General features: G+C 35.1%; 1 protein-coding gene across 2 annotated transcripts in view; it reads left to right on the forward strand.

The window, feature by feature from the left end:
• The window catches only part of MYOM1 (myomesin 1), a 71,223-nt gene that overhangs the window by 22,700 nt on the left and 34,036 nt on the right, over positions 1 to 14,487 (forward strand). For both annotated transcript variants that reach the window (XM_083358929.1, XM_083358930.1), the window contains exons 7-13: positions 4,772 to 4,860; positions 4,981 to 5,046; positions 6,716 to 6,886; positions 8,011 to 8,172; positions 10,196 to 10,337; positions 12,106 to 12,305; positions 14,016 to 14,072. In XM_083358929.1, coding sequence (XP_083215055.1) covers positions 4,772 to 4,860; positions 4,981 to 5,046; positions 6,716 to 6,886; positions 8,011 to 8,172; positions 10,196 to 10,337; positions 12,106 to 12,305; positions 14,016 to 14,072 — 887 coding nt within the window. The remainder of the gene's footprint in view (positions 1 to 4,771; positions 4,861 to 4,980; positions 5,047 to 6,715; positions 6,887 to 8,010; positions 8,173 to 10,195; positions 10,338 to 12,105; positions 12,306 to 14,015; positions 14,073 to 14,487) is intronic.

The raw sequence follows: 14,487 nt of genomic DNA on the forward strand, positions 1-14,487 counted from the left end.
TTTTAGTTATGTTCCTAACAGCATTTTACTGCCTTGTATGTGTTTTGGTAGCAGGAGTAATGAATTATATAATATACAGTATTATATAATTATTATACATTATACAATATTCTTAAATAGATTTTAGAGTAGGAAATATCTCTTGATATTAATATAAAATACTTTGATTTTACATTTTTGCATGTGTCCAGTTCTCAGATACTGATATAAACTTATATTATTGTAAAAATAAGTAGTGAAAGCATTTTTTGAAATATTGAGTCGTTTTTCCGGGGTGGGATTTTCAGAGATTTCTCTTTCCCAGTGCTCCAAAAACATTAAGACTATATGATGGAATATCAATTATTTTAATATAGAAAAGATTTAAAACTGAAATGTCTGTTTAGGTAATAGAATAAATGAAAATACGTGCATCATTGATGGAGTGGACAACACAGTGTAGAAGGATAATTTATATATCCCTTGAATGTACATCTACTTCCTAAAAGGGGATACATGATATCTCCTTTTAGGAAATAAATGTATACATATATGGCAGTTTACTGTGCAAGTACGGTAACCCTTTTTATACCGTAATTTTGGGCAGTATGAATTAAGGGAAAAAGGAGACCAGGTTAATATAATGCCTTTTTTTCCTTACTCCCCTTCCTTTTATTCTACATGTATACTAAGAATAATTAGCTATTTCCTGGTTTTCAGCAAACAGTTAATATATTAGGCTTGCCAACAGAACTGGCTCTAGAAATTTTGGTATCCTAGGCAAAATCATATTCTGGTGGCCCCTAAGATTTGACTTATCTTCTGATTTTGTTTTTACACTGAACTTTTGAGTTTAACATTTATGATATTCTGTCCTGGACAATATCTTTTCTCAAGCATTTTCACTCTATTTACACTGCAAAATTATATTTAATTCACAAGCAGATATGCTGGTGTGCAGTTACTGTTTATAGTTTTTTATTGTATTTTTTGGAAATCTTTTAAATTTTGGCACCCCTTGAAATTTAATGTCCCTAGGCTTGTGTCTAACCAGGCTTTAGCCTAGATCTGGCCCTGCTTGTCAATGCAGATATTCCTCTCCCAGAGAACAGAGGATGATAGGATTTAGCATGGGAACCAACTAAAATGTCTTCATTCTCTGTGGTGTGATGTTAATTTTAAGGGGAAAAGCTATTGTCTATCAATAGAAAAAATGGGAATGGGGAAGCATTTCTTGAAGGATGTGAAGTGTCAGAATTAAAGGTTGAAAAATGGGTATCAGTGGAAGAAGCTAGAGAGAAAAAGATAGTGTCATTGTAGTGGAAATTTATCTAGATTCTAGATATGTATTTGCTGCTTGTCCATCCAGTAAGCAGTATCTGTGTGATTTATGTCCATATCCCAAAGCTTGAAAGATTTGTCACCAAATGCCAGGTAGTGAATAAGAGAAACATGTAATCCAGGATCTGAGTGTCTTATCAATGTAACATTGCAAGATCAATGCAGGTAATATAGGATGATGAATCTATTTGAATTTGTCCTGTTCAGTAACTGGTCTGACTTTGATTATATGAAGGTGGACTGGTGATCCCTGTCAGTTGCTTCATTTAGCCTTCACCAGGTTCTGAGTTAATGTTTCTAAATCTTGTGTTTTCAGAAAAATACAGTGGTACACTTGCTGTCCTGTACTCAACAGTCTATTCATGTTGTCAAGGTGCTCTTAAACGTGATGTTAGAGTATACCAGTCTTGTTCTTCTGGAAATGTTGATATTTACACTGAAATCTTGCAAAAGTAATCATGGCCTTCATGATTACCCTGTCTAAGATATTTTATAATCATAGCCATTTAACTAGCAATGGGCCATGGAGTTAAACTCAAAACTCGTTATCAAAGTATTTACTGGATATATCACAATGTAGATTTTCAACAGGATACAACTTTATGAATGAATCTTAGTTTTTGATTGATATGTTCCATTGGCTCTTGTACAATGTTATTACAGTATAAAGAGTGTGATCAAAGATCATTAAAAAGTAATGTTTCCTTGCTGAAATGTTGTTTTAACTGAAACTATTATTTATAGATTAACTGTTTGCCAGATAATTATGTTAGCATATGACACCTAGATCTCCCTTTTATATCTAAATTTTCAACTAAATATCCACAAATAATGCTACAATATATTCAAGAAATAAAATAACATAATACTTTGAAACCACATCACCATTACCTGTCAGCAATTTCTATAAGAACATTAGCAAATGAGTCTGTTAAATTACATTTATTTTTGCTGTTATCTTCATGATGGATTCTAATCCTACTCTGAAAGCCATTAGAAAATAATAATTTTATTTTCTAACTATTCTATTAACTAGAATATAATTTTAAACACTTAATAAATACTAACAGCAAGGCTAAAGATGACTTTCAGACAAAACATGCCTCTGTTTACATTCTTAAAAGAAATAGTTCTTTAGTCCTGGGCTTTATCTGATTCATATTTTTTTCATTCAAACACTATTCCATTAATGTAATTCTGTATACAACTGGAATTCATTGCCCATGACTTTTTTCTTTTGGTGGAAAAAATAAAGATGTTACTTTTTTAAAAAACTCTACAATGCAAATTGCCTTTTTTTTAAAAAAAAATGGCCCTAGTGGGAACATCTGTAATAAGCTAGTGTATACAAAATGAAATTTAACATTGTGGCATCTTCTGTATTATTTCGACAACTATTAACTTGAACCTAAAATACTGCAGCTTCTCTCAATTACAGAAATCCAGAGACCCACACAGAATGATGTGCTACTTAGTAGAAGGGCTAAAAGTCTTGGAAGATAAAAAGTAGTAAACAATTATGACCACATCCATTATTCAATGGAAGCATCTTCCACTTGTGTGTGTCAGCCTGACTTAAGATATTTTTTCTGGTTGCAGTGCTGGATAATATCTTGTATAATGTCAGTATTCACATGTTATTTTGGCACATGAAACAAAACATGTCACAATTCCTTCACCTAATATCTAGCAATAAAAATATATTAGGAACAAATTAAATGACTAACAGTTTGCTGTCTTTTCATGATGCTGAGCACTTGCTGCTGGGATATCACTTTATTGTGCAAATGGTTCAGCTGAGGTTATCCTGACATGAATTCAAGCCATTCTGATGATTGATACCTTTGCTCATTTCTTTGCCCATAAATTTTGAGAAAACCACACTGCTTGTCATAAAGATACACATCATATCAAGTGATGTACAAAATGTCAGCTGAAGTGAATTAACATTCATCTTCCATGAACTCTAGCTTAGTCTTATGACCATGTTTACGCTGACCTCCTAAATGGTACTAATCAGATTTAGAATTTTAATACAATCAAAAAGTTATTAAGAATTAGGATTACAGTATAACTGCATAGGACATAAGATCCTGGTGCTATGTAGCACATTATCCTATTTCTTCATTGGCAAAAGGCAATCCTTTTGTATAAATTGAGTCAAATTGTTCCATGAAGAAAAAGGGGTCCACAAGAAACTGCTTTTGTGGAGAGATTTGTTCCCAAGACGAAATATTGAGAACCTGAGGTAAGGTTGAAAGAACCAAACAAAAACCAAACCAAACCCCCAAACCCTTTAACAGTTGCTTCTTTCATTTTTCCTTTTTGTTGAACCCTTCAATAATTAGTTTCATGTGTAATATTTCCCCTTTTCCTATTGCTCTAACTACATTGCGTACTCCTATCCCCATCCTGCTCCTCACTCAAACTATTCTATTTGACATCTATCCTTTACTAAATAGAGTTTTAAAAATACTATGCAATAATTGAATTTAACAGAGAAACTAAATTATTGTCTAGTGTTAGAGCGTCATATTGGTAAAATATGGGTGAATTTGGAAGAATAAAAGCTATTTGTTTTCATGTTTTAAGAATCAGAATGCTGTTGAGATGTAGGGAAATGTTTATATATAATGTGGCATTTTATGACTGCCTCTCAAAGTCACTTGTGTGACAGGTGGTATAGAGATTGAGTAAATAAATAAATAAACATTAATTGAAAGTGAACACTCAAATTAGCTACTGGCATTAACATATTAGACAAGGCATAGAAAATAGTCAATGAAGGTGAAATATTTATATCCCAATGATATTGGAAAGTGGGGTAAATTTGGCAACTGGAGATGTTAGATAATGGAGTAAAATAACAAGTTCCTTTAATTTATTTATTTTTAAATCTCTGTGCTATATCACATCTGCTTTTAAAATCATCATGAAGCTTACTCATACTCACCCACTCTGAATTCTACCATGCAATATAACCTTTTTCTCTTATGCTAACATTTTCATCTAGTTGAATTGAGAAATTTTGGAGGCCCGGGAACATAATAAAAAATCTGAGTAAAATTTGCCTAACTAAGTTAGAAGAAAGGCCCCTTCCACACAGCGGCTGGCTTTGCTCTTACGAGTCCATGAAGACTCTCACTTTCCTTTCTTTCGGACAGCTGGTAGTCCAAAAGGAAGAACAAGACGGGCATTTTCACTAATGGGAGACTGCCCATTCAGTTTTTATGAAGAAACACTGTCTTCAGTCTTCACAGCATTTCCTTTCAAAGCCCATTGGAAGACCCATGTACATGGGGACATGCCAAAATGATAGCAATCTAAAATCAGCACAGCCGTTGTGTATGGAAGGGACCAGAATATCAATTTTAAAAAATATTGCAAAATATGAGAACATCATTCTTTTTTGTGACATTGACATTATTCCTAAATCCTTCATTCTTCACAGATGTGACTTTGATGACACTGCTCAGTATCGTGCTTCTGCCATGAATGTCAAAGGAGAACTTTCAGCTTATGCTTCTGTAGTAGTAAAAAGTAGGTTTGTTCAAATATTTATTCCTTAGCATTTTTTTTATACTGCTTGCTAAAATTTTGTCTTACAGCCTTCAGATAAATACAATAGAAATTTTGTTTTGCTTTTTTTTTTTACTATAGGATATAAACAAGGAGAGTTTGATGAAAGTTTTTTCCATGCTGGAACTGTCACACTCCCCCTAAGCTGTGAGTTTTTGATATACTTCAATATCCTTATTAAGACTAAAAATGTGAATCCTGGGTGTGTGCATGTTAGAAAGAAAAAGAATCGAACAGCAGGATAGAAATGTAAACAAACTGTTTAATATGCAAAACACTTAGCTTTCGTCGGCCAAACTGCCGTCATCGTCAGAGTAAGAATAGGAGTTCCAGGAATTTGCTTATATAGCCGGTTGCTTTTGCAACTTCAATATATATACTTCAATATAGTTCAATAAACCTATAGCAGGTTATTCAGAAATGTAATGTATTAGTATAATTTTTTATGTTCTAGTGTTTTTGTTCTACATGGGGTTTTGAAAAAATTATGTAAAGAAATGTACTCTTTTTTGAAAATATTAATATTTTATAATGATTTATCTTATACTGCAATATCAGATGCAGTTTGGAGGCAAAGAATATTGCTTCGTTCTGCCTATTGGCTTTGATAATGCATGTGGTAGAATTTAATTTGAAGATTTTAAGCACTTTATCTTATTAAGTTAGGTATTACATATATTAATATATGATAAAGTATCTGGCAAAAAACCATGTCATGTTGATACCATGCAATTGTAATATTTAGGGTTTTTTTCTGTCATCCATGTTCTACAATTAAATCATTATTTTAGGGGATCACAACATCACAAAGTTTGATATACCGGTATCCCGCCCCGCCCCATTTAAAAGATTAGAGTTCTAAAAGTTGGAGCCTGTACATTCCAGTTGACCACTAGATGGTAGCAAAGAGGTACAAAACTCTCTAAATCCATATTCTTTGCTGCCCAGATCTGGCAGTCCTGCTGAATTCACTGCTTTATTTAGTTTTTATTAGTCCATGACTTTAACTGCCCTTCTTAAGAATTACTTTGTTATTTGGTGAACGAAACACAGGTTGACACTGGGAAAGAACACTTTATTGTCATTAGGGTTCTAGAGTACATCTGTTATTGTGGAAATCAGAGTTCACATGACATTTAGGCATAATAGAAAGAAAAATGGCCAAAGCAAAAAGTATAAAATGCAGCCTTTTGAAGTCATAGAACCTATTTTGCCAATATTGCTTTCACAGAGGTTATCTGGTTCCCTAAAATTATTATTCAGGTGATTTCAGAATAAAGACAACAACAGAAGCAACAGTATATTTTCTCACTGGTTAATGTTCTAACCAAAGGACTATTGTTTGAATTTGACAATACAATTCATAAACTAATAACACACAGCTTGGATTAACTCAATGCCAAATTCATTTTTAGCACAGCTATATAACCCAGACTTGTAACATCCAGCCTACAGAAAACAACATCCACTTTCATGTAAATCATGATCAAAAGATAAAAAGAAACCAATGTAAAGTATTTATAGAACATTGAAATATAACTACGGTAGATTACTTAAATAATATAATGAAAAGAATGGTGAAAAGAATTTGAGGCATATATTTTTAACTGGGAACTTTGATCTTATGATAAAAAAAAACCTGACCAACTTTTACTTATATTATATATTTCCCAGATTAGTATGCATCTCTTTAAAATTGCTGCCACTGTTGGGGATCTGAAAAATTATCCTTTCAGAAGAAGAAAACTGGGCTTAGTATCTGACTTTAAATAATCCACCTTTAACAAAGGAATAAGCATAGTTTTTCTTCTTGCAGTTGGTATTGGTGTTAGTCCATATGGCTATGCTTCCAGGTTTGAAATACATTTTGTGGATGGATTTGATGTTTCTTTTGGAAGAGAAAGTGATACAATGAGTCTGGGCTGCACAGTGGTCATTCATCCTGATATTAAGCGTTTTCACCCAGAAATCCAGTGGTACAGGAATGGTAAGCATGCACTAAAAGATAAACTTGTTCTTTGTTTCAGTTAGATGACGTCTGGCTGAGGATATTTCTATACATTTGAAGTTTTTTGGGGGAAAAGTAGATCAATAGAAAGCAAGCCGTGGCAGTCAAAGCCAGGCATCTGAGCACTCAAGTTGCAATCACATGATGACAGGGGTACTCTGTGATGGCCAGAATTTCAAAGACTAGCTGTACATTTTTTCCCCAGCACCACTGTAATTTTGAATGATCACTGAACAAATGGACATAAACTGAAAACTACCTTTATTAATGTTACCTTTATTCTTAGACTGTGGCTGAATTCCATACTACAATAAGCGAGGATAATTAACTATGATTTACTTATAAGCTATCATAGCACAAGAAACTATAAAACTATTGATTATTCAGATTAAGAAATATTTCTCTTCATTAAAGGCTGTAATAAATTGTTTGCACTGTATAACAGAAAAATATATCACGTTAACTAGTTAGTGAAAGCCTCTTCTGTATTCTTGTTGAAACCGAGGACTGGCCACATTGTTAGGCAGAGTGGGACAGTAGCCTCTCAATTGGCAGGTACTTAAAATATACAATGGTTAGCGCTATTATACACCTTACGATCTCTCCTGACTCTCTAATCTACACTGTGTTCATGGGTGCACTTGAAGATATTTTTCTGACTTGAAATAAGATTTAACAGCCAATCAATGTTAATAAGTTGAGTGTAACTGGAAATAGCTTTTCTTTGCCTTGAGGATGAAAACAATATGGAGACTTGGGAGTGAAATTAATTAATGTCCTAAAGCCAAGCCACAATTATTAAACCAGTTAACACTCATATATGAAGAAAATGTGCATTTTTAATATCATCTATAAGGAAATGGTAGATTATTTTCGTTCTCCTGATCAAACACATTATTCATCGAGCTTTTCCATATATGATATGTAAGGTTGGAAGGAAAACTAAAAACACATGCAATTTTGTGCAGTGTTTCGAAAAAGGTAGCTTCAAATGTATCATTGTGAAAGGACTATTGGGTGTTGCCTTGGCAAAGGAAATTTATTTAAACATGAATAATTCCATTGTGAGTAGTATCTGCTCAGGACATTTTTTTTATTTTTAGGAGTTTTGATTTCTCCATCAAAATGGGTTCAGATGCATTGGAGTGGAGAAAGAGCCTCACTGACCTTGACGCATGCTAATAAAGAAGATGAAGGCCTTTATACCCTTCGTGTGACAATGGGAGATTATTATGAGGAGTACAGTGCTTATGTTTTTGTTAAAGGTAAGATGTACCATATTCATGCTAAAGACAGTGATGTAAGTGGTGTCAATGACAGTGGGATTTCAGTGATATTCTGTAACAGACACAATTCATATGATTATGATTTATAGCTCTGATTACAGTTAATTGTAATTATATTTTAATTATGATTAAAGTATCATTTAATACAGGAAATTCCTTCCTTACAATAGATGCTTGTACCAGTCAAAATGTTGCCAGGAAAACTTATTAAAGATATATTATGACAAAGGTGGGCAACCTGATTCTCACCTCCTTTGTAAATATAGCCCTCGATCCCAAATTTCTGAAGGGAACCAAATTGTTTACCTTTGTCTTGTGTCATATCCAGTTTGATCCTGTACATCATTCTTTTGGGCTTTATTAAAGCTGAAATTCAACCAATGTGATACAGTGGTTAAGATGTTATATTAGGATTGCAAAGACCCCAATTCATGACCCTCCTCAGTTACAGAAGCCCACTTGTTAATTTATGTGACTCATTGAACCCTCCCTATCTCATTGACAGAGACAAAATTAAATAGCATTGAATGCTATCAGCCCACATTTTGCCTCTAGAGGAAAGACAGACTACATTTCCAACTAATAAATAAATATAAATAGAATAATTGGAGTTAGAGAGTAAAAATTAAAGGAATTTATTTACTTAATGTACAATACCTAAACAGGCTTATTAATGAAGCTCATTATTACTTTAAAATAATATATATACATATATACATGCACACACACACACACACACACAAACTGTACTAACCACACTTTGCTCAAAATTATCAGAATCTTTATGGAATGTATTCTTATGAAGGCCAATCACTGATTTTATTTTAAATGAAGACTTGTAATCCTATAAACATCACCTTATCTAGTTCTAAATTTATATTCATACAAATTTGTTTGGTTTTAGATTTTTGTACAGATAATGCATTTCACTAGAGAGTTGGTACTTTTAACAAGTTCTGGAATTTCTGTAGCACAAGTGTTGGATGATCACATTTCACTGGTCCATGCAGTGCCTCCATATCAGAATGTCAGCTGTTGAAAGCAGCTGAAGAGAGTAATGCCTACTCTGAAACTCTTCAAATTCTTGACTCTGATCAAGCCCAGAATGGCGCCAGGTCAGCAGGTCCTGGGAAATAACACTCCTCTTGTACAACATAATCAAAAATAGATGTCATTACAAATATAGAACATTCCCAAGAGATATTTATAATTTCACAAATAACGTGGAATGGAAGAGTTAAAATTCCAACAATATTTCTTTAGGAACAGACATGGAGAAATGGAATTTTATTCCATGTAGCAATGGAAAACCAACAGTGTGTGTGTATGTATGTGTGCGTGTATGACACACACACACACACAAATGTACAACAGAAGACTAATCAAATTTAAGCAAGAATGATTCCCATACATACAACATCATGCAGCCTGGCAAATACAATCACAGCCTGGCTTCGAAGGAGGCTTAGGGGAACTTAAAAACTCAATTTTTCCCCTTCTTTTTCTTTCTTTTTAACTTTTTTGGGGTATTTTAATTTTTGTAAAATATGATTTACTTATCTGTTTCCTTCATTTTGTAAACATGTTTTTGTGCATGTGTATGACTTCAATATTAAGCAAAGAGCTTAAGACCAAATCCTACATTGTATAACAAACGTTTTGAGCTAATCAGGAACGGTTTCTTCTTTCTAATCTTATAATCAATTTTGTATGAAAGTCAAATAATTTTATGCTTGTAATATTGATATTCTAAATTTTAATAATAGGTGTTATTTAGTTAGCAATCTAGTGTATTTACAAGGATATTGTGTGATTGGATGGATGCACTGAAGGAGGGAGTGCGTAATCAAAAATAGTTTCTTCATTACTCTTAATGAGATTGTGTTTTTATTATGACATCAGTTATAGATATATTAGTGAAAAATTAAAACTGTACTAATAAGATAATAGAACTTATTTTGCTAACAGACGTATTCTCAAATGCATGTCTCCTTCCATGTAGATGCTGAAGCTGATATAGCAGGAGTCCCTGGTTCTCCCTTAGATGTGAAATGTTTGGATGCTAACAAAGATTATGTCATCATCTCCTGGAAACAACCAGCTGTTGATGGTGGACATCCTATTTTAGGATATTTCATTGATAAGTTAGTATTCATGATAGACTGGAATAAGTAATCTCTTTGGCAATATGACTGTAAGGAAGATTTGGATTAAAGAGTTTCAGTGTATCTGATTTTTACAATATTGGATTTGTTATTTCCTCAAGTTAACACATACTCCAGAATATGACTTACTATACTGAAAATACATGTAATCATAATGCTACATATATACAGTTAAATATTTTAATATCTTTTTCTTTGTGTTTCACTGATTATATTGTGGAATTTCATCTAATATCACATTACTTGATGCCCCAGTAACCTTCAAACTTTGTTGTATTGTGGCCATGTAAAATGATACCTTTAGTGACACCTCTTATCTATGGAAAAAAACGTAATGATTTAATTGAGAGTAAAGCTAGAAAGGTACGCGGTGGCTCAGTAGGTTAGGACGCTGAGCTTGTCGATCAGAAGGTCGGCAGTTTGGCGGTTCGAATCCCGAGTGCTGCGTAACAGAGTGAGCACCTGTTACTCGTCCCAGCTTCTGCCAACCTAGCAGTTCGAAAGCACGTAGAAATGCAAGTAGAAAAATAGGGACCACTACGGTGGGAAGGTAACAGCGTTCCGTGCGCCTTTGGCGTCTAGTCATGCCGGCCACATGACCACAGAGATGTCCTCGGACAAGCGTTGGCTCTTCGGCTTTGAAAAGGAGATGAGCACCGGCCCCTAGAGTCGGAAACGACTAGCATGCATGTGCGGGGGAACCTTTACCTTTTACCTTTAAAGCTAGAAAAAATAAACACATCATTTAGTTTTAATATGGTAATTAGATTTTAATCTATCTATCATAGGAATTTTCAAACTCTGTAGTGTCACAGCTGGCCAATCTATTTTGCACGGGCAAAATAGAAACAAAATCTGGAGTGAGTTTTGACAATGCTGTCACTTGTCTGTGTCGGTCTGATCAAATTTTAAAAGCAGTTGTGACCATCCTCTGGAGTGCCAGATTGCAGTTTGAAAAACCCTACTTTAAACTGTAAACTTAAACACTGAACATAATGTCTGAAATAGAACATTATTTTTATGTACTTAAAACTAAATGTGCTGAGAAGAAGCTGTGTGGTGATATACAGGCAGTGCTTTTTTTGTAAAAGAAAAAGGTGCCGGAACTCACACATGTCATACAACCCGCCTTGCCTACCCTACAAGGTTCCATCCCAAAAAGGTGCCGGAACTCCGTTCTGAGCTTTCTATGAGGAAAAAAAGCCCTGTAAACAGGGATCAGGTCAATACATTGACACAGTCCTTCATGTTTAGAATGAGCATGAAAAGAAGCCCAAGGAAAATGAGTAGACTGAGCTCATCTAAATAAGCCTGATTAAAAGTGGATGAGGATTGAGTAGAATCCTGTAACTAGCATCATTATGGTCAATAACTCCTTGTATATATTAACATAAGAAAGACTTTGCTGGTTCAGACCTTTACAGTCCAACATCCTAGCAGACATAGGTGTTTATAGGCGTGTGGAATGCACAGAAGGATTCATAAGGACTGTATCTTTTCCAACGTATTCAATTGACAAAGATCTTTGAAATATATTTATTTCATTTTACTTTATGAAGGGAAAATAAGTCTACACTCAGTAACCATTAAAATAGTTACTGGATTCCTATGCCTTTGGGCAGTTTTGGGGGAAGAGGAAACAAACAAGTGCATTAAAGCAAACATGAGCAAATATTGGAAAGAACCGAGATGTATGTATTATTTCCTTGTCATTTTGCCTTTTTTGCTTTTTTCTCCACCCCCCCAGATGTGAAGTTGGTACCACTCGCTGGTCCCAGTGCAATGAAACACCAGTGAAGTTTGCTCGCTTCCCTGTCACAGGATTAATTGAAGGGCGCTCATATATATTCCGTGTCCGGGCTGTGAATAATGTTGGTATCAGCATTCCGTCCCGCATCTCGGAACCTGTGGCAGCGTTAGATCCTGCTGATAGGGCCAGACTTAAAAGTAAGAACCTTCCTAATGTATGTCAACAAGACGTTGGAAATTTTAATTTTTAGACACTATGAATGAAGGCTAAGAACATTCCACGAGAGGAAACAATAATAAACAAAATCTTCACTAATCAAAATAATATTTGCTGAACAAAACACCTTTTATGACGTTTCTTTGCCACCATGGCTTATGTATCATTATCTGAAACACCCAGTATAGTAACCATAACCAGAATCCTGTCCGTGAAGAAATTCTGTGATATAATTTTCCCTTAAGAATTAATCTTTCCTTTGGTTCTTTGTCCCCCTATCTTTACCTTTCTCATCTAACTTGGCAAGGAGATCAACAAAGTAGAGGTGTTCTGTGAGGCTGATGTTCCCCTGATGAAACAGAAACAAACATAACAGAAAATAGTCACCAGTCAAAGATATGAACTGTTCAGCAGTGAAAGCTGAGGTACAGAGCCCCATATTTGGATGGGAGGACTGGATCCTATCATGGGCCATTTGGAGTCCAAGAAGTAGTCAGCCCTCCAAGGACTCCCTGCCATGGGATAAAAAAATGTTCACAAAGCAGTTATGGTTCTATTTGCTGATGCATGACACTTCTTTCTGCTTGTTCACCTTGATCAAGTTTCAGTCTATCTCAGCATGCATTAAGACGGAGTCTCTTGTGAAAATGTCTTTACGAGAAACAGTAAGCAGGGCAATTCAAAACCAGTGCAAACCTGCTGTGTGAATGTTTCCCAACTTGATGCTTACCAGACGCATTGGTCTATAGATCTCCAGCACTCATGAGCAGTAGGTGGTTGTGATAGTTCTAGCCTAGCCCATGTGGACATCACTAGGTTAGAAAAGTCTGCGAATGCTCATTTTATGTAATTATCATGATATTTTTTTTGTTGCCTACATGTATAATTCATTACTGTTTTTGTTTTTTCGTGGTTTTAAAATTGATATCAAGATGGTGGCTATAGAAATTGATTATTGAATTGAATAAATTTGCACTGAAATAGTGTATTAACACCTGAGGCATTCTTTCTGTTGGAAGGAAGATGGCCCAAATAAGTGAAGTCAATGGAAGCTGTAGTCTAATGCATTTGGAAAAGTTTTGGAAAACATGGTGTAAGTCAGACATGTCAAACACAAGGCCTGGGGGCCAGATTCGGCCTGCGAAGTGGTTTCATGTGGCCCCCGAAGCCATCCTGGAAACAGTGAGGGAATGTTCCCTGCTGCCTTGGCCCTGGCCCAGAGACCCTCCTTCTGCCAGAGACCCCCAGATCTGTCCCACTCCTGTCCAGGCCCCCATAGGCACCCTTGATGCCAATTATGTAGAGCTGGCCATGCCCACCCAGTAGGCCATACGCACTCCAGCCACGCCCACCCAGTAGGCTGCGCCCACCCTGGCCATACCCACCTGCCCCGAGGGCAACCACAATGCTGATGTGGCCCTCAATGAAATTGAGTTTGACACCCCTGGTGTAAGTGATTGAAGGAGATAACTAATGTCTCTACTTCAACCACGTGTTATTAAGATATGTATGTATAGCAGGTAGGAACTGAGTCAGGAAGTGAATAAAGATCTGACTTTATTGCCTTAACAGTTTCTGTTTTCCAGACTGAAATATTAATGTTGAGGTTATTGCTTACAATAAGGAAAGTTAAAGAATAGTGCAAATAAGGAGTAATGCTTAACTCAACTAATCACTGTTAATATGTTTAGGTCATCCTTCTGCTCCTTGGACTGGACAGATTATTGTCACTGAAGAGGAACCTTCTGGTAAAACAAATTCTTCTGTATAGAAATTAATAATTTATTTTGAGATCATATCTGCTTTGCAATTCACACACTCTTTTTGTCTTGGCTTCTCACATAAAACTTTATATATGGATTGTAGTTTCATCAGGGAATATGACTATGCTGTTAAAAATAACTGTGAAAAAGATGTGCAAAATCTTAATCAGAACAGTCTAAAATGTTTAAATCATTCTATTTCTCTTGTGGGTCAATCTGACTGTTCCAAAGATGGTTTGTGATATTGTGGACATGTTCTGAGAGCTGGACTACATCTGGACTGCCACAAATCATTTCTGGTTCAGAGGATTATCCTTCAGAAAGTCATCAGACACTCCCAGAATTATCAAATTGGTTTGGTTTGAAAGATAAAAGCAATGTTCCAAAGTTCTCAGAAATG

The sequence above is a fragment of the Vipera ursinii genome, assembly GCF_947247035.1.
Source record: "Vipera ursinii genome assembly, chromosome: 3".
In the NCBI taxonomy this organism is placed as follows: domain Eukaryota; kingdom Metazoa; phylum Chordata; class Lepidosauria; order Squamata; family Viperidae; genus Vipera; species Vipera ursinii.